At 37.5% G+C, this 21,108-nt stretch overlaps 4 protein-coding genes across 5 annotated transcripts; 2 read left to right on the forward strand and 2 right to left on the reverse strand.

Annotated features, from left to right (window-relative positions):
• Positions 1-1,356: 1,356 nt before the first annotated feature.
• LOC136411612 (uncharacterized) lies at positions 1,357-2,936 on the forward strand. Of its 2 annotated transcripts, XM_066394250.1 has the most exons (4): positions 1,357-1,564; positions 1,747-1,906; positions 2,196-2,325; positions 2,617-2,936. In XM_066394250.1, exons 1-4 carry the CDS (start codon positions 1,424-1,426, stop codon positions 2,669-2,671), a joined length of 486 nt encoding a protein of 161 aa, XP_066250347.1. In that variant the 5' UTR covers positions 1,357-1,423; the 3' UTR covers positions 2,672-2,936. The 2 variants fall into 2 exon arrangements, with proteins under 2 accessions (XP_066250347.1, XP_066250348.1); XM_066394251.1 differs by lacking the exon at positions 2,196-2,325.
• A 30-nt stretch (positions 2,937-2,966) lies between these two features.
• On the reverse strand, positions 2,967-6,322 carry Xpd (general transcription and DNA repair factor IIH helicase subunit Xpd). Its single transcript, XM_066394249.1, has 12 exons — positions 6,219-6,322; positions 6,063-6,162; positions 5,520-6,008; positions 5,238-5,458; positions 4,970-5,182; positions 4,588-4,866; positions 4,359-4,530; positions 4,206-4,304; positions 3,975-4,154; positions 3,718-3,894; positions 3,450-3,659; positions 2,967-3,172 (listed from the first exon to the last, which is right to left on the reverse strand). Exons 1-12 carry the CDS (start codon positions 6,221-6,223, stop codon positions 3,029-3,031), a joined length of 2,289 nt encoding a protein of 762 aa, XP_066250346.1. The 5' UTR covers positions 6,224-6,322; the 3' UTR covers positions 2,967-3,028.
• A 354-nt stretch (positions 6,323-6,676) lies between these two features.
• LOC136411718 (RNA-binding region-containing protein 3-like) lies at positions 6,677-8,890 on the forward strand. The gene is made up of 2 exons (XM_066394391.1): positions 6,677-7,523; positions 7,583-8,890. Exons 1-2 carry the CDS (start codon positions 6,726-6,728, stop codon positions 8,357-8,359), a joined length of 1,575 nt encoding a protein of 524 aa, XP_066250488.1. The 5' UTR covers positions 6,677-6,725; the 3' UTR covers positions 8,360-8,890.
• Positions 8,357-11,326, reverse strand: LOC136411723 (hatching enzyme 1.2-like). Its single transcript, XM_066394401.1, has 5 exons — positions 11,057-11,326; positions 10,807-11,001; positions 10,608-10,754; positions 8,710-8,889; positions 8,357-8,658 (listed from the first exon to the last, which is right to left on the reverse strand). Exons 1-5 carry the CDS (start codon positions 11,178-11,180, stop codon positions 8,384-8,386), a joined length of 921 nt encoding a protein of 306 aa, XP_066250498.1. The 5' UTR covers positions 11,181-11,326; the 3' UTR covers positions 8,357-8,383.
• Positions 11,327-21,108: the final 9,782 nt, after the last annotated feature.

The raw sequence follows: 21,108 nt of genomic DNA on the forward strand, positions 1-21,108 counted from the left end.
AATGTTCTTACTTCAGTCGCTAAAATCATCAGCAAATAATATTAAAAAATTTAAATTTGTTTAATTAAAGGCACAATGCTTAGCAATGAATAAATCGTTAATACCGAAATTATAAGCAAATTCTCAAAATTGTAACTTTTTCCTAAAATGTGAGAAAACGGCAAAACTTATGGCAACTCGCTTTTATTTTCTAAAGTTTCAAGGAGAAGGCGTATTTTGATAATAATGATATTATAATCCCCACTGATGCGCCTAGCAACTCTCAAAACATCTAAATATAACATTTAAGTGCTATATCATATTCCTATGAACTTTATCTATAATTATCGTGCGTCTTTTTGTAATAATACATTTTTATTAATTTCAGTAAAAATCGTGCAAGAAATTATTATGAATGTTATTAGGATTAAATATCTTTACCTTTCTCGCTCTACGCCTCTGGAATTTTTAGGGAATAGAGGTAAAATATGAGCTTTATTGAGGCATTCGAGCCATTAAATTACTGCATACAGTAACATATCATGTGATTTAAGACAACAAGGATTATCTGTAAATTTCCCCTCCCACGTCTATGAATTTTCACAGATATACAAGGAAATTGAAAGTGACACCACTTTCAAAATATGATTTCATAGATAATTTGAATCAATTTGTCTACAAATTTGGCTTTCCTATGCCTCTAATTTTTACGAATATGAAAGGAAAGTTGAGGCTTAACATAGAACTTGTTAAATGATCTATTACCCAGTGGTGTATCATGATTTTTTTAGCAGTGATAAAATTTACAATATTTGGGAGAAAATCTTGCAGGTGCAATGAATCTGATTATATATTGATATATGTGTATTAAAGTATATGAGCTTAATATATACATGAAAACCGTCAATTTATGAACTACACACAGGCACATCATGAATTTTATTTATAAGATTTTTTCTTTTCCATTATTTCCTATGCCTCTGATTCCTGATGTCTAATTTCTTTTCCTACGCCTATGAATTTTTCCAACAGAAAGAAAGTAGGAACTTAATATAGCATTTAGGGTTCTCGAGTCGCCCACTACACAGTGGCGTATCCTGAATTTTTAGCAGTAAGAAAATTTGCAACATTTTAGAGAACCTTGTAGATATAATGATATAAGATAATCAAGGTTATTTGAATTTGCTTAGGCAATCGGGTATCTAATTATTTTAATACTTACACAGTGGGTTCGGGTAGAGCTATCAACCGTCCAATAGGACAACATATTTGCTTGATTTAATCGGGAAATATTCTCCAAAAATACATTATTCAGCTATACAGCTAAACATACTCACGTTATTTTTTTTTTTCAGAATTTCAACGTGAAGTCTTATCAAAATTAAACATAATCAACGTTAAAATATCAACATTGTGTGACGAAATAAAAGTAATTAAAACATCAATGAATAATGGTGATAAAATTAAGGAAAATGACGAGCCCAAAGATATAGAAATTTTGACTTTCCTGCCTTTAGCATCAAGTATCCAATTGGAACAAGTTGAGCTGTTCTTGAAGGAAAACTCCAAAAATCTTTCTATATTGGTGAGAATGTATTACATTTCATTTTTATTATCGTTGCATATTGACTGAAAAGATTGCATTGACCTTATGGGCATAATAATAATAGCAGCAGATATTTCTGCTGAAAACGTGATTCTTTCTTCCACATTTACACATATTCTACAAAATTTTACTCGATTGAACGCACTTTTCCCGTATTGCAGGCCTCAGAATTGAGTCGTATTGGCGGCAATAATGTTTCTGTTATTACAAAACGAATAATGTACAGAACATTCTCCAATTATATAGGCCAATTTTTCAGTTGGGATGGTGCCAAAGGAAAGCAGCCTTTTAAAGAGCTTTTATTAGCTCAAGTTATAATAAGTAAGTGAACGTTGTAGTATAATATATTACAATCCGAGAAGGGAAATGCTTCTTTACTATCGAGAGATACTTTACGAGCACCGAAATTAAAAAAATCTCAATATTAATAAAGATTTCCATTGAGAATACCACCACGAATTTCCGAATAATATATAAAAATGTACTTGATATGTAGTGTATTCTCTTATGTTGAAATGCATCCAATGAAACGCCTTTGCAGGACATAAGAATCAAAATGCCGCATATATTTATGTTTATAAATATGTTCAACGTTATAAATTATTTTTAGGAGCTGTAAGACTTAATACAGCCACAGCCAGTGCATCAGAGCACGAAATAGTGAATGCTATCAAGGGGTGGTTACTAAAGGCTAAAGCCCGTCATGAAAATTATCTAAAAAAAAATAACCAGGATAAACAGTGAGTAAAAAAAACTCTTATTTACTGTTTGTTGTTTTTATTTAAAGACATGTCGAAACAAATTTCACATTTTTGTTATTACTTTTTACTTCACTACACTTACATATTGGAATTTTAACCATCTCATATTTTTTGATCCCTCTCTAAACCTCTTATCTCCAATGCTTTCAAAAACCCTATAGAATCCTTGTTAAACCAAAAACACTATCGCGCCTAGTTATTTTCCATAGCAATTAATAACACAGTCGAAAACGGAGAACCCATTTGTGAGTATATTTAATTTCCTTTCAGAAAAGATATGGAGGGGACAGAAGTGGAAGGCGAGCTGGAAGCGACAGGAGACTAAACTGTGGTTTCATCTTAAAAAATGCAATATTATTATATTAAGTACGAATTAGACAATTTACCATATAACATATAAATGTTCACCTCGATTTTTCGAAAGTATCACATCTGATAACTTCACAGAGAAACAATATTGGATGCACAATATTTTTCTGTCCCTGCATACCAATTTTCATCCTTAATTACCAGAAATAATTACGTGTGTTCACACTTTTGGGACATCCTGTATAAGAAACACAGTGGAAACAGGATTAAAGTAAAAATAAAACGATTTCTTTTACGTAAAAAATTAGAACAAATGCCAAAACTTTTATTTACACTAATAGGACACCTAAATTCTACCCTCTAGTGCAGTGATTCAAGTTTCCATTTCCTCGTGCCCTTGTTCTTGTAGCTTTTTATGCTCCATAGCCTGCAGCTGCTCCAAAGTTAGCAACGAGACACCCAACTGGTCTTCTCTTGTGAACGGTTGCGCCATCTGCCTTAACCACCTCTTGGCAATCTGTAACCATTATACCAAGTGTCAACGTAGTGCGTGAACACCTGCATATTTCGTTAAAGCCGCGTTATTAAATCACGTCTTAAACTAGGCTTTGTTAAATCCGACCCTCATATATTACGAAAACCGATACTTATAAGGAATACATTTCTAAGATTATAGTGATTTTGATTAAGCTCAACACTTATGGCAGCTACAAATTCTTTTTTTTTTTTCAAAAACCATGACATAAAATTTTTATTTAATTGCATAAAGTTCGTAATAATCGCTATCAACCCACCTGCACTGCTTCCTCAGTTGAAAGATTGCATAAACTGTCTTTTAAATGTTCCTGAATCCACTTGGGCAACTTCGAACGTTTATCGACCCTAGCGAAGCGTTTGTCCGCGAAAATCATTATACCATAGTCGGTTTTGCCTCGGATGGCACGGCCCACGCATTGGGCGGCATGCCTCATTGCATCAAAGGTCAAGAAATCGTTCTCCCTTATCTGCAACGAGTTCAGAAATGAATGGTGTTATAGGTAGACATATGGCAAAGATAGACACCTGGAATTGATCTCTCAGATAGTCGAGACGAGCCTTTAATATCCTGGATTGAGTGTAGACGTAGGGGATGCCAAACATGAGGACAGCACGGCCTAAATGGTGGTCGAAATCCACTCCTTCAGAGACTTTCCCGCGGGCAACAGAAAGAAGCACTGCTCCCCGACCGGATTCGCATGCCTGCATGTTTATAAATAATGGTATTATTTTGTGATGAGAAATTTATATAAGAAAAACATTTCTTATGAAAAATCACTCACCTTAATATAATACATCAGCGCGAGACTAGTCTCAGCTGAATCCTGAGTCTCAATGAATAGCAACTTATACCTTTGTAAACTATCAATCACCCCCTGATCATACCAGGCGGCCACTACCGATTCCATGTATAAATATGAGGTGAAAAAGCAAACGACTCCGTCGGGTACATTTGCAGCCACCTAAAATTCACATCAGTTTACCAAAAAACTTAAAAATCATCCCACATTTACCTCCACTAAAAGCTGTCCATAATTTCTTATGACTGCATTGTCCTCCCTCGTCTCAAATTTCGAGGAAATTGCCACCTGATCATTGCCTTTCGACACTATCTAATGCGGGTTTTTTAAAAATATTTGTTTGAATTAAAATGATCTGTAACTCACCATGGGCAAAAGACACGGCCTGGCCAAAGTCATAGTAAAAGAGGCCATCACCACTGGATAAAAATTCAAGATTTTCGGATACATATCCAAAGGGGACAAAGTTCCCGAAGTTATGACTACTGTCTGAAAGCGATCGAAAACTGGTTTGATTGCTATGGACGAATCTAGACAACTGAAATAGCAATATGAGCGTTGTTTATAGTAATAAAACTGAGACATTTGGTCATACCTAAAATGCAATATAGGATTAGAAACAGTAGGCGTTTTATCGTCGAAGGGTTCCACAATAATAGTGAATCCCTTTGTGTATGTCGATACTAAGGTGGCCAAGTGGGTGATAAGTGTAATGGGACTGAACTCTGTCATGTCAGTAATTTCTAGGGTGCGCAATAACGAGGCCAAACGTTCCGCACAGAAACGCAAAGGTTTGCGTTCAATGCATACTTTTTGCTGCACGTCTTTGAGGAAACCCACTGGTGATTCTTGCACCACGTGTTGTACCCTCAACCTGTTTTTTAACAAGTTGTCAAATATTGTTTTAGTGACTATTAATGCCATAATTTACATACATCAATATCTTACAATGTGCTTTAAACCATAAAAATATTCACCTGGTTTTCAAGTATTCCACAAATCTCTTCAAAAAACTTATAAAATGCTCAGCATTTCGTATATTTCCTGGAACCACTTCTTGAAGTATTTCATCAGGCAACACTGGATTGGCCAAAATTAAATCAGTATCTCTAGCAATACTGGCATCTCGAAGACCATCAACAAGCCTCTGGTACTCCTCTTGCAGCCGCCGATGATCCTCATCTCGCATTCTGGCAAGAAAAAACATTACTTTCACTACTTTTACATTTCTATTTAAAATCATACTCAGAAACGTGTTTCTCAAGTGTTCCAATATTTGCTGTGGCTCGCTCTATGGTCCGCCTATGGATTTTAACACTCATAGAATCAATGCAAACATTATCAATGTTATGAGCTTCATCAAAGATAATTACAGATTCACGGGCCAGTTCTTTTGAGACTACATCAGCTATTTTTGGATCTAGCAGGTAGTGATAACTGTATACCACTATGTTGGCATGCATTATCTGCATTGAATGTTAACAGTACAGTACACGGGTGGAAAAAAGATAGGGGAGGGATTCTTACTGCAAATCTGGATAAAAAATATGGGCACCAATTTCGGTCTCTGCCATATTGTTTAATTTCATCTAGACCATAGACTCCATAGGGCAAATTGCTCTCTTTACCATCAAGGGCAAAACCCTCATAGTACTGACACACTGGGGTTGTATCATCAATATTATGACGTTCCCTCACATAGGATGCAGTTAAGCTGTGGCACTTCCCATCAACTATTTTACCCTCTCGTTCAGTACTCACCTGAGGGTGTATACACATATTTTTACGGGAGCTCAACACCAAACCTATAAGACTTGGATATTGGCCATCCTGCTTCTCATAATACTTCAGCAACTTGTCAAGCTCTTCCATCACTTTCTCTATTTCAGGCACTGTGCGGGAGCAGTAAATTAGCTTGCGAACATCATGAGGATGTTCCACCATGTAAGCTACAACTAGAGAAAGAAGAGTGGTTGTTTTGCCTGTGCCTGAAGGCATCTCCAGGAGGCAGTGTCCCTAAACATAGACAGTCAGTTGAGGCCTGATTTACGTGGTTAGTAAGAAGAGTACCTTAGCATCAAGTGCCTTTTTGAGTTCACACATATAAGCATACTGTTCAGGGTAGATATACTCGTAAGGGAAGTACACAATTAAGCCGTCCACGCTCAGCCTAAAAAAGAATTTCGAGAATGGCAATTATTAGGAATTATAGACAGGTTTATTTACCTCATGTTTATGGTTTAAAATTTAATTTAAGAGTCGGGTAAAACATTAAAATTATAAAAATTAAAAGCAGTATAAAAGTTCTAAAAACGCAAATTTTGAAAAAACAGCTAGGGTTATGTTTCTGCGCAGCTGCCAGATTTTTGTAAATGGTCGACCAAAAGTTACACTACAGATATTTATCATTCTGTAAACGATTCTCAAAACTTTTATTTCAACAAAACAATTATCACATTAAAACTTTAAATTTAAGAGGTTGATGTAAATTAACTAATAGAGTTCAGAGCGGCTAAAACTCAAATCGTGTCTAACCTTTCTAATCAAAAACTATACACGATATAATAGCATTCGTTTTGCATTGTTGCCTCATTTCTATTTCCGACACTTCGACATGCTTTGGTGGTTGTTTGTTTAAAAATGTAAACAGAAATCCTAACCTAAACAAGTTTGAAATTTAAACCAACATTTAAATTCAATTTTAAGATTAAAAAGTCCCTTTAACGCTCCATAATGGTGTGTAAAGACACACTCCGCATTAAGCACTTGCCGAAAGAGCTGTCTGATACCCAAAAAGAAGATTTTATCCGGCATTTCGGGGCTCATAAGGTGAAAGTGATCACATCTAAAGTAAAAGCCAAGTCTGTTGTGTATGCAAAATTCGAAAACGAGGAGGTTGCTAAGAACGCAATGCTTAGGCTACACCAAATTAACATACTAAACTGCAGGCTGTGTGTTGAGTATGCAGAAACTGACATTCTGCAAGGACAATTGGTCTCACAGCGAGTCGAAGGTAAAACTGATGGATCAGACAAAAAGTTTTTCAGTAACTTTATTAAGAGCATAAACGGCTTCAATGACTCTGTGGGTTTCTATCAACCACCCCCTTCACATCTTAAATACAATTATCCCAAAGCAAATAGGGCCACAATCAATAATATTGCACATGCCTTAGCCACAGTGCCCCGTTTCTACACGCAAGTTCTGCACCTTATGAATAAAATGAATTTACCACCTCCATTTGCCATGCCAGATCCACCAGTTCGAGCCATACCTCCCCAAATTCAAATAGCTAAGAAAAGGAAAGCTGAATCTGAGTCTGAATCAGAAATTGAGAGTGAGGGAGAAGGGAATAGGCAAAGGGATGTTATTCCTCAAAAGAGGGTGGTGCAGAAAAAAGTTGTGAAGAGACCGAAATTTATTAAGCAACCTGTGGGGGCAAGTCTTGGAAGCACTAGTGGGACTGTGGGGGACAATACTGTATTGAGGAGTAAAGCTGCAGCTGAGAGATTGGAAAGTGTTTTTGAAAAGGTAAATGGATGGTAAAGTCACCAAATCAGAAATACTAAGTAAGAAAACTCTAATTTCAGGTAGAAGTTCAGCCCCTTAAGAAGATTGAGCTCAAAGTTACTTCACAGGATCCAACAACAGAATCCCATGAAGCCTTACTTCCCCCCTCTAATATTATTGACAAAGAAGTTGAGTATTCTCCACAGAGGAATATTGTAGAGCCTGAGAGAGTAGAGTTTAACCGGGATGCAAAAGAAGAACCTATAATTCAAATGTTAACTTCATCTTTGGAAACCTCAGCTTCTGAAGCTGCCTCAATAATTGACCCTGATCATATTATTCCTATTTCAAAACCTCCATTACGAAGTGGATTAGAAAAATCACCTCAACTCTTGCAAGAAGAAATAAAAACACCACCAGATCTCGAATCATCCAGGGAGCTTATAGAAATTTCTTCCCAAGTACCACTAGGCCCTACTTCCCCAGAAGAAGAATTCCCATGTATATCTCTGGAAGAACTGCGTGCCAACCAAGTGACAGACCTCACAGTGATGCCAGTATTCAAGAACTACTCTTCTGGGGAACCCACCAATAAGTTGTATATTAAAAATTGCGCAAAAACAGTGGTAGAACAGGACTTGGAATACATTTATAACAGATACAGAGAGGAGGGACGACTGGAGAAGCCGAGTGAGTTTAACATAAGGCTGATGCAAGAGGGCCGGATGAAAGGCCAGGCGTTTGTTACTTTAGACAGTGTTGAACAGGCGCAGAAGGCGGTGAACGAGACTAATGGGTTCATTTTAAAGGATAAACCTTTGGTGGTAGCATTCGGTAAGGCGGGAAAAAAAAAGTAACCCTAACGATTTATTAATATACATTTAAATTCCCATAAAATTACAAATGTTGTAATATTTCCGCTTCATCTTCGGTTGGTCCAAACATCCGTACAAATCATTGAGTTTTAAACAATCACCCTTAGACATAGCTTTGCGTTGTCCAATTTTCTTGGTATGTCCCATTTTAGGGGTGATTGTGGGTTTGCCCTTGCTTTTGCTGAAAAAAGTCTTACCGTAATGCATTATAGAGTCATAATCGTATTCGAAGCTGTAGGTGGTGTTTTCCAAGCTTTGCTTGTCAAAATTGGACTTGAATTCTATGGAAAATATGAATAATTTTTAGTTGAAATTTTAGAAAAAATACTCACGTGGTATGATGTTATCCTCATGTATCTTTACAAACTTGTCTCTGTCCCATCTGGATTGTTCGTGGAACACTCCCAATGCGTGCATTAGTTCATGTATGGCCCTGCCTTCGGAGCCTAAGCAATTGGGACCTGCACTGTCGGGTGCTTGGAGGCTCACTATTTGAGAGCCTCCAAATCTACCTGGACATGAAAAATATCTTTAGGCGGCTAGTCGTCATTGTGACTGCGTCATTTAAGCAATAACAAAAAAGCATATATATATAGGTGTGTACATTGCCCCAATGCGATAAGCTTCAGATATTATACGCCACTAAATCTAAAAATAAACATGAAAATAAAAAATTACTACTGTAAAAAGCAAAGCGGCGTACAATCGCCAACGAAATATCTGTCAATCGAGATTCCGGTTAATTCCGGGCTTTGGAAAAGCATTTGCCGTTGTGCTAAAACTGACATTGTACCTTTAAAAGGCCTTAGGGCATTGCTGGCCACCAACCGGCGCTGCACTGCATGCTCAATGCAACTATTGAATTGGTTTACAACAGAAGTATTTTAACGCGAATTATGAAATATGAGTCATTATTTACCTTTTATTTTATCTATGAATGAAAACATACACAATGTTTTTCTGCTCAATTTTTAAAAATATTTCTGGTTCGTTGACCAATTGACCCTGTGGAAAAGCCGCCACTGATGGCAGGTAGTGGACTATAGGTGCCTTAGATAAAAATATTTTTATTATGATTCTATTATTTGTCTCTGCGTTTATATCTGTTTGTAAATTTAAAAAGTGCTATTTTTTTATCAATGAGAAATGGCATTAATTTAAATCAGATAGTACAATGCCTCAACTTGAAACGACACGACTGAAATAGCTAAGTGCAGCATCCAAAAGGAAAAAAAATCCTTCCATAAAAAATTTTTCACGATATCAAACTAACAAAATTGTATCAATGAGATTTGCAATAAATGTAGAGAATACTATGCTCAGTTAGATATATGTAAATACGCTAGCGGCGTATCAAAAATAGGCATGCACATATTAGATTTAAAAAAGGGAACGAAATTGCTTTAACGAAATTTTTACGCGTAGAGAATACTACGTTCTTATAGACAAAAAAATGGTGTAAACGTAAAGCGCCGATATGAAAATTTTTGCAAATTAGAAGATGTCATAATAGGAAAATTGCGCTAATGAAAAATGTGCGGGTAGAGAATACTACGCGCCTTTAGTTAAAAGGTACACGTTGCAACGCACCGACATGGGCACTTTCGCAAATTTAGAGATATGAAAGTGATCAAATTGCATCAGTGACGTTTGCACTATGCGTAGAGAATACTACGCGCTCCTAGATAAAAATGCACCAATGAGGTATCCCGAGCGGAGATGGACACTGAAAATTTGCAGATTTCAAAAAGCGAAAATTTATTAAATCAAATTTGCAGTAAACGCAGAGAACACGATGTTTCAAGCAAGCTCAATTTTTTTTATAAAAGCTTTTACAATTCTCATCGCGCAGGCGGACAGCGAAAAATAAGCCTGAAATAACAGTCGATAATTATTTGAGGAATAATTTATAGCCTGACAAAATTATTATGCATTTCATTGTTTTTGCATTGGGAAAGTTCGCCTTCCCGACATGAAAACAAACGAATTGCTGTTTTCACAACATCGTATCGTCAAATAAAAATATCCTCGCGAGCCATATTAAAACGGGTTACAATAATAACCATTTCACAGCAGCATTTTCCTGTTTACGCTTGTAAAATCAATTCCGACGAGTTTGAAGTATAAAAACCCTTAATAACACAAAGTTTAAAGTTAAACGACTCTGTTGGAATTTGTGTCAAAGTTGTTTGCGGGGCAGTAATCACTTTCTCACTTTAAAATCACTCACCGACAAAGGACCAGCAGCCTTTCGGGTACTTAATGGGCCATATCAGCAAGTAGTCCTTGCCCTTGCCATCCCATGGCACGAAGCGCACGCAGGTCATGAAGTTTATGGTCCTGATGGCTTGAAGAATCGTCACGTGATCCGAAGGCTCTAAAACTCCGTTTTAGGAAAAAATCTCAAATGCAAAACCGCGAATCCTTACCGTACAGGGGACTGATAGTGTACGGTACCACCCCTTGGTGCCACAGCTTCTCTGGGAAGGCATCCCATTTAATTCCCACCCTCCAATAGTTGTATAGGTCGTTGTTCAGCGCCATGTCTCCCTGAAAGAGCCCAGGGGTCATCTCCGGGTCCATCTCTATATCAGTGATGTCGGAGGTTAGGTTAAGCACCTTAACTGCATCGATTTAAGCTCAGGTTGGTGGTTTTCAGTTGAGTTCGTACTTACTCACAGTTGTCTGGTAGCGGGGGATGGACCACCTCAGGGACAAAGGGCATGACATACCTTGGGGACCCTATTGAGGCAAGGGAGCTCATGAGGCAGTAGGTCATCAGGCAGTTCTGCAAAGGTGACATTCTTTTGCGCGACTGTTAAGTGAGCTTCTTCGTTAGTATGTGATTCATTAAGCCGCGGATTGACAGCCCCAAGGGGCCTTTGGTGCTCCTTTTGTAGTTTTGACTCCTCTAGAACTGGCCTGCGGCCCCCTGAAGCATATCATTGCGGAGTTTTCATAACGGCGCTTAATTGAAGCTCATCACGAAGTGATTCGAGCTTTGAAGATATATAATCTTGGTGTGGATCGTCTGCGGCCCTCGATGTGTGACACTTTGAAATGGTACCAATGGACTTTCTCAAAATTTATGCAAGCCGCTAAATTTGTGCGCTGGAGATATTTTCAGTAACAGGAAAATGTCGTTGTCGATTTGTAGGTACTTAAAGTTGCTTTGATCTCATTCCAGATGCCCGGAGAGCAATTTTCGGGATATCGGGGATTTCATAGGGTCTCTTCATGTAACGTAAACATCGATAAAAAGGTTGGTACATTTTTAGCTTTATTTGCTTCTCATGTTCGCTCCTTTCGAATAGAAATTTCATGGCAGAAACTTGCGTAAAAGAGTAAACAGCCGCGCCAGAAATATCGAGCAATCAAAGCGATATGGTGCTTAGATTACATACGTGCATTATACGTATGTACACACTATATGCTGAGCGTCGAAAGGGTTCTTTGTAACTTTAAAAAGATACATTTTAATTCAGTAAGAACAGGGGCGTACCTACCATAATTTTCAAAAAATCAGGGAACAGCAAAATAAATTAAAGAAGTAAACTCGGAAAATTGCCGGATCTTAAATTTACGCGGTACGCCAATGATTTTTTGTATACTAACTATTGTAATTCTGTGAGCATAGCAAAAGCAGTGGAGTACTGAATGCAATTTTTAAATGTGGAAAGAAGGACGTATAACGCAGAGTTCGAGACTTAGAATCTCTGATATTCCTTCGGAATATAGACATAGGCGACGATCAGGGGCTAGAACTCTCAGGGACATGTACCGCCACTGCTTTTAAATATTTTTCAGCTGGAGAGATATTCTATAGAATCCCAAAAGCGTCGTTCTCCACTTGTTAAAAACGTTATGCGCTCGGTGGAAAATGATACGTCACTGCGTTGATACGCATTGCATCTTCTAACGATTTCCCAGTCCCGCGAAAAATATGCTACGCCACTGCTTTAATGTAAACACTATCCGGCTAATTTCCCTGATTTCCATCTAAAATTATACGAGTGCTTGACCATTAATGATGTCGCAAATTCTACTTGAAAGAAAAAAACTTCGCGAGTTAACTCCTTGACCACAAGGCCTTTTCGCCTGCGTATTGTTAATACCTGCCACGTGGGCGACGATGTTAACGCACTGGATCTATAAATTATGCGGTATATTTAGATCTCACATTCAGGTAGAGCAGGTCTCTATGTGGGTGATGTTTTAATTTATTTAACGCGAATAAATTTGCTTTTAAACCTTCGAAAACTGGACATTGTAGCGAGATGGACGTACGCAATGCAGGACCTTGTAATTGCATACCGGCGATTACGCAACCCACCTTATTGATGGTCACCATCGAAGGCTACTATAGACTATAATTTGGCGCTCACAGGAATTATGATTGCAGTTTGTTCGAACTTTGGAGGCTGAATAGTAAACTTCTGAAGGTTAACTGAATTACATGAGAAAGCGACAGTGCGGAGTGAGATTTTACGCAGTCCTGAGACACCAAAATTATTGAAGGGAACACAGGAAATGTCTCCCACTGTTAAGCTAAGTGGATTTGTCCATTAAGTCCTGCTGTTAGACAACTTCCATGCCTCCTGCAGTCAAGGAAAAAATTCCTATTGAAACCATTTGAAGTCGCTTTGCCTTAATGGGCGCACGTACATGGACACCTATAATAATCAATAATAATTACTTAATAACTCCATCACGTCGTTACATGCATTACGCTGTAATGGCCTCGTATGTAGGTATAAATCTATTTTTCGAAGCTAGTCCCCGTAAAAAGCGTAATCAATGATTGACGAGACCTACCTGACTACGTGTAATTCAGCTATAATTAGAGCTTGTCGGTCGTTGTTGCAGTTAGTGATACACAGGGATTTGCAAATTATTACTGAAACTCGAACAGTTCCTGAGATAACAAATAAAAGTGCATTTCAGAAAAGGAAATGCTCGGGTTGGTTGCGTTAAAGCAAACGATTTTTCCTCTTGGTGGCGATATTCTCTTATTTTTTTATTCGAAATAAAAGTGCCTGAAAAATCAATTTTTCGACATCAGTCGATGGTGCCGGATGCGAAAACACATATAAATAAATAATAAGAGCCGGAAATAAAAAAAATAATGAGAATAATCTCGTGCACAAATTAACAATAATTATTCCGTATTATCTTGAACTCAATTGTTTTTTTATTATTATATCTACTTATTAAAATATATGAAAACTCCAAAAAGTAGGTTGGGAAATTCGCGGAAAATAATACACAGAACGAGTTTTTATTGTTTTGGGTCATAATATATCTTTTAGCTTCTGCGGTACAGACGTCATTTTGATACTGTTTTCACTCCATTTCCACGTCCAACTTTCAGACCGGCACATAGGGGGAGGAGAGTATGCAGTGTAAAAGCGATGGGGCTCTCTTTTCCTCTCTGGTCTCTCTCCGAATCCTCTTATGAACAACACACTCTCAGGGCACGTGTTTTACACATATAGTGCGAGCAACAATGATTAAAGTGTCCGCTTCATCGAAATAGTGGACCTATCTTTGAAAGATTCTCAAAATTTTTTTCATCCATTGTCAAACAACAGTCATTAACCAGATGCGTACAGTCGGTTTTTACTCATATTTGATAGGACATCTAAAACATTTCTAAAGTAATTTTGTGGAGATAGTCATTAGTAAAAATGTATGGCCTACAAGATCTCCGGATTTGACGCTTCTGGACTATTTTTTGTTTGGCTATTTAAAGAATGTTGTGTACAAAAATCGATTACATACTTTGGAGGAATTGCAAGACGCCATTACTGAAGCAGTTAATGCAATAACCCCTGCCATGGTAATTACAGTCTTTCAAAACATGAACCGAATGGCCAGCACTTCCAGCGTTTATTATAAATTGTAATTATAATTTGTGGTTGTAAACAACGAAAAACCAACTTGATCCAGACTTATTTGAACAACTTCAATTTGCATTTAATTTGCAGCAGCATTAAATAAAAATTTATTTCCCTACAAATATTTTTTAAGTGAAAATAGGCAAATCATTCCTAAAAGGTTGGAAGTATGGTAAGTACACCTAATTGGGCGTTTTAGCCGTTGACCTTGAGAATGAATGAAAAAAGTATTCAAGCCGAATTTCAGTACAGAGCGGCACACTTGAGTCATTGTTGCTCGCACTGTATTAAAAGTGAATTCCTATACGAAAAATCGCTTCTTGCAGAGCGGGCAAATTTCGATGTTTATATAGGAATGAAAATGAAATAAAAAACTTTCGAAGAGGAGAAAAATTTGTTCTAGGAAAGTGCCAATGATTGTTGAAAATGTCTTAAAAAATAAAAAAGAAACTTGATTTCTTCAGTTCTTCTTCTAATGTGTGATAATCAACTGGACGTTGGACATTAATAGGCGTTTCTAGAGCTTCCTCCCTGATGTTAACTTCCAGGACAAAAACTCTATTTCGTACACACATAACATCGGATGTTTAAACGCCATGTCAAAGAGGATCAACCAAACAAACGTGAGTTTCCTCGGATCATATTCAAAATAAATAGGCAATCTCGGCCATGCGTGTAACCAAAGCGTTCTTGGACGCAGTCCAGGGCCGTTTAATCAAAAGTTTCAATCTGTAAAGATCTGGAAGCACAAATTTAGATCCAGAGATATAATTTCGACGTATTTATGTAATATCTTATAGAGTTGGAGGCTCACTTTTGATATTCCCCGGATGAGTTATAGACGTGCCTGTCCGATCGGCCGGGAATTAATTATCAACATGTCGTGAGTAATGTCCAGATGGTGCCGATAATTGGCGGAGGAAAAAATAGCCCGCTGTTTACTAGTTGTCTTTTCTCGGCTTGCTGATTCAGACATTTTTAATGGACCATCCAGGGATTCCTGATGGGATCGCTGGGTCAAGCCTCGTGTACTGGCCTCTTTCACTCTGCTGGCGGATTTCGAATGACACCGGCAGCAAAGCGGAAAAAGACACGTTCACAAGGTCCTCCTTCAGTCCTTCACCTCTATCGACTGAAAGCCGAAAATAAACCTTAATCCGCTTTAATTTACTTGATTTAGAGCTCTGTTATGGGCTCGTAAGTGGAGAAAAATAAAAATATAAATAACGATGTATTTTTGCCATTCAGTGGTATTTTTAGAAGATTTAATCGGGAAACTAGAAACTTTCGTGGGATTTGATGGACTCCTGCTAACGGCAGTTGGAATGACACACCAAAAACACTTTTTTGCCAGAGAAAAGGTCAACGTGTCAAGTAGGTGTTTGTGTTTTTAATTTGCATCCTCCACTATCACTTTCTATTCTCATTGTTGCAGCCGGATTTGATGTACGGGGTGTTATATTATATGCATGTCAACGCATCTGGCAAACGAAACCATGTTTCCTTGTGTTGTTTATTTAATAGTTATGGGCGGCTGATAAATGGTGCTTTGTACAGCTACAACTATGACTCAGTTTCTGTGTCAAAATAATGCAAATACATTGTTATTATTCTAGATAGACCAGGGACCTGTAAATGGCAGCAGCATCAGTGCAATTGAATTCATTCTGTCTCAATTTCTAATTCCCACGAAAATTAAGCTCTAAAGAAATTTTGAATCACAGAGGCGTTGTCGACTGAATTTAATACCACTTTCCTATTTTTATCAAAGTGTTCTTGAAAAATGTAAACATTCCAAAAATACTATAATGTTACGCCAATGAATTTCCGTAGAGTAGCGGCCGAAAGTGTGTTTCGCTTCGGGTATCTCGTGGTTTAAGTAAGTAATCTGGCAGATGAGAAATACACAGGGCGCCCCAAATCCACCTCTGAATTTGGGGCTGGGTTTGAAAATCAGGGTAGCTTAAATGGAGGCTTCTAAGAAAATCCTAAAGAGAGGCTTAAAGTCCAGGTGGACCAGTCGCTTTAGACTTCAATTTCCTTGATTTTTTTTCGTCTATACAGAGTTTTTCCCGGGATTTCTGAGGAGCTGAATACACAAATACCAGATTTTTTTAAAATATGTCTCGTCATCTCTCCAAGGAGAAACAGCCCAATTTTTCGTCTTCTAAAAGTCGCAATGGGACACTCGCAAAGAGGTTGGGAGCAGGTTAATTAATTTCATAATTAGATCGAATATTGTAGTTACTTCCAAAAGAGTCTTCATATTTCTGTTAAATTCTTTGAAGCCCTAAAGAGGGCGAATCTTCCAAATCCAACGTTGGACCACCTTGATTTAACTCGTGTTTCCTCCAATTTCTTCCTCCTTGAGGGGCCTTTAAGAGTTGCACATTGATCACTTACTAGGATATTGGGTTTGTCGTCTTGCAATGATCCAATTAAATTCATAGCTGAATTGAATGATTCAGAGACTTCCAAGAAAGCCCCCATAATTCTGTTCGGAAATATAGCATAGGGAAAGATTATTTGGACAGAGAGGTGAGCGGCACGAACGGAGCCGTTAAGGAGCGCCAGCTTTTTAGGACACCCTGTATATTTGAGGATGCTGTTTCCGGCCTTGTATATTAATCATTTTAACCTGAAGGAAGTGTGAGACCATCGAAGATTTTTAATTGTACAACGAATATTCTATGATTTTAGCGTTTTTTCGATTACTCCAAATTTTCAGGAATTTTTCTAGGAAAAAAAAATCTTCCCGAACATTTGCCGAAGATTTTCGTAGTTTTCGCGGGCGTTGCACAATTCGGGGAATTTAGCAGCTCTGTTTACAGGGCTAAATGAAAGTTTATACTGTATGGAAACACCCAGCGTCCGGTTTCGTCGGAAGTGAGCTATACATATATGGAAACAAGCCTTTTTCTGGGAAACGATATCAAACCTACCTGTGTAAAAAATGGAAAAGTTTACATCTTCCCACCTATAACGCGAAATAATAGGAACATCAACGTAACAATGCAAGAATTTTCCCAGCCACCACAACATAGGGAGCACTTTTGGAGCTACAAGAGAGCTTTTGAAACAAGCCGTGATAATCCACGTAATGTATCTGGACCACACAATACATCTGGACTGCCCACTGTCGGACAACCCCTCGAAAGCTCCATGGCTCCAATATGCCATCAATTCAAGCTGTTTTACTCGATTAAACGCAAAAGCTTTCCGTGATTAAACTGTTGCTATGTAATTGCGTCCCATTGAGTAAGCACTGAAGTGTGTTCGTGCCGAAGTTCTTCGTGGCACTCGTCCAAAAAGGCCCACAACAAATTAATAATAAAATCCTGGATGTTTTGCTTAAAATGTAAAATTCGCTGGGGTATATTTAAAATTTAAGAAAATTGCTATTTTATGATAGCATGTGCATTCGCTCAGTACTTGCTGGGCAACGCCATTGTTTAAATGTGCGAGGTGCGAGCCTGCAAACGAGGAATTCATGTGGTAATCAATATTTATAATATCGTTGTTAATGCTTGTTCAAATTCAACGCAAATCCGTCGGTACACACTTTAGTGTGTTTAGATAAGGTTGTAGGGCGTTGACTAATGGAAGTTCAGCGATTGGAAAACTCTCGAATTCAAGCGCGGCTAAGCCGACCTAATACTGAGCCCTAAGAGATTATTTTATCTTTGTCGCTCGACAAGATATTAATAAGGTAATAGAGGGAATGGTTAGGTGCAAATAACGCCTGCAAAAATTACAACAAAACTAAAATATTCCTCATTGGCTAATAATAGTGCCTGGCTGTAGGTCGCCCACGTGAACATTTTTATGCATTATCCAGCAATAAATATTTCATCAACTCGTCGAGAGTGCACGCCCAACACTACCGAATAATTAACCCGAGAGTTAATGCTTGAACGTGCAAGAATTCACAGTTTATTTCTGACCCGAACCAAAGACATTAACGTTTTTAACTTTGAATATATGTGAGTCTCACCTGTTGTTTCGCACGTAAAGTAGGGTTGTGGGACACTCCATTTGCCATTATCCATATGGCCGATTACCTGCAAAAGGTTCATTCAAAACACCGTTCAAAATGGTTTTTCCAATATTCGGAAAACTCGGCCCCGTGAACTAACAAAGATAGCTGTGGCGCATAAGTGAATTGTTTTCCTCATGGGAAGGTCATAATTTCAATGATACACGGGGTGGCCCAAGAAAGACAGTCGAATTTCCGGAAAAAGATCGAGAAACCGCCTTTTCAAATGGTTTGAAAACGTGCCCTCGTTAGTTTCTACCTTACTGCAAAACTAAGAGAGATGAGTAAGCATAAAAATTCTTATAGTTGGTTTAACCTTAATGAAGGGAAAGTTAAAGAAGTTGCACAATATACAGGCGGTTCTATGCGAAAAAGTGCACTTTTACAGACTCAAATATACCGAGAATATTTTCCTAGAATTTTGAAAACAAGACCTCCTGAAAGCACAATTACAAAATTGCAAGAATCTACTGGGCGTTGCTAATTTTGTGTACAATTCCAGCAGACCAGCCTCGTGGCCACGCCCCTAAAATTCCTGAGTAAGCTCTGATATATCTAAAGCGCCACCACATTGCTATTAAGCGGCGAAAATTTTAATTACACTGCCTTAAGGACTTTTTTGAAAATAGTAAAAAAAGGTTTTTTTTAACTTCTACACCCTGTATCTCCGAAATAAAATGATTCCGAACGTACATTTATGCGAACTTTTTTCCTATTTTAACCCAATGAGTATCCCCTTAAATTTGCATCGTATGTTTAGAAACGACCCTGGATACAAATTTCTTAAAAGCCTTTGATAAAGTTAATGAGGAAATTATGGTTTCAAAACTTGAGAGTTATGGTGTTCACGGATCATTGCTATAAAACGCCTTGAGCTCCGCTTTTATTTAACAACTGCATTAATTATGTGTGTAGTTGTTTTCAGTATAGCAATTATTGGTTATATGCAGATGATCTAAAAATGCCTTTCAAATGAAATGATCCTTCACGTGCAAATAATTTACAGGGCAATATAGGTTGATTTAAACCGTGTTAGGGGGAGAATAGTTCGTTTCCAAAAGCGAAGACAAATATTTTGTAAAATTCCATCCCTCTCAAATATTCATGTCAAAATTTCTAGTACGGACCTGAATGTTTTGATTTTTTTCTTAAAATCTCCTTTCACATTAGTTACCAGTAATTTCATGCCAGTTCTAAAGATAACAAATTCCAGAACGATATTTTTTTAACTTCAAGTATACCTATGAAAATTCGAAGTACAAACTTAAGTATTGACAAGCATCTACGAAGAGATCATTTAAATTTCATATGTAACCAGTTGTGGAAATTTGCACAAGCGAAATAGAAGATACAAAGTAGGTCGTAGCTTGATCATATGCCGCAAAATAACGTTAAAATTAATTTTTGATAAAGGAACCGAGTAATGTTATGTTGCTTTACTTACTTTTATTGACATACGTTCTGTTCTTCAACATACTTCACTGCTGCCTAGACACGAAATTTAAATAATCTCTCTGTATAAATCCAGTCAGTTCCAGAAACAAATTGCAGGCAAGGAATTTCTAAGTCTAGTTTTGAAATTTTCAATAGTCACGTGAAAATTGCAAGTCTTTTCCGCATGAAAATTTCAAGTTTAAAGTTCGGTATTCATTTTATTTCCAGATTGGATTTTAGTCAATTTGCGTAAATACAAAATTCCACCTTAGTTTTTATAGGTTTAAATTTTCAAGTTTTCACGGATAATTTCAAGTTTTTACGTGAAAATTTCAAGTATAGAATTGAGAGAATTTGCTCTTCTACTTGAGCCTCTGTTTGCTTGGATGCAGCAACCCTTCAAAATGACTAACTTTTCTTTAGATTCACAGTTTCAAGTGTTGATTTCTGAGGATATAAAAGTGAAAATTCCAAGTATGGACATTTAATTAGAACAACGAATTCGGTTTTTTTCACTTTAGTTGGAATTGAAGTGGAATTTTCAGTGTTAAACTAGAATTTAAAATAAAGGCAAAGTGGTTAGTGTATGGCTATCAGCAGCGGACATTAAAGCAAAGATTAAGCATGAAAATTGTTCGGCTGCGTGATTGCACTGTTTAATCGTGCACACTTATGAATAACCAATAAAAGCGGCCGCATTGTGCCATTTCGGTTTTCGCCGAAACTAAACTGCCGGTTTTCCGCGTGTTATTGACTCAGAACTTTGCCGCGGAATGTTTTCGCTTTTAAGGCACGTTCTTCTACACTCTGCTAAAATTATGCCTCGATTCTAAGAAATTACACAATAGCAATGAACGAAATGTAACTTATCCTCTTGAAGTGCAAGAAGCGCAAAGGATCTAACTGCGAACGTTAAGCTTTTGACGAAAAGGTGTACGGCGGAATTAACCGTGTTTCTACAAAAAGTGCAAATAAGAAACCTATCTTAATAAAGCTCTTTCTTAAAAAAAAGGAATCATAAAAAAGATCTCTAAAAGCACACTAACACTGTCTCTAAAAGAAGGTTTCTCGGGCCGATGTTTCTCTTATCAAAGGACGCAAAATAAACTTATTTCCGTATTTTTGGGGCGTCGAATTCCTCAGAAATTCTTAGAAACCTTGTTTATCCAGCGTTACTTGGACCTTCAGCACACGCCGTATGGAAGCGCCCCACTCGGCTATAAATATTTACCAACTGGGTCATTTCTCAAAATCAAATTTCTTCAAAATGGTGAATGCGCGCCAGTAAACTCTTTTAGACAATACGGCGCATGCGTCTTTTCAATAATTGCAATAAATTTTACTCGTATAAAATATTCAATAAA

Source organism: Euwallacea similis, chromosome 10 (assembly GCF_039881205.1).
Source record: "Euwallacea similis isolate ESF13 chromosome 10, ESF131.1, whole genome shotgun sequence".
Lineage (NCBI taxonomy): Eukaryota > Metazoa > Arthropoda > Insecta > Coleoptera > Curculionidae > Euwallacea > Euwallacea similis.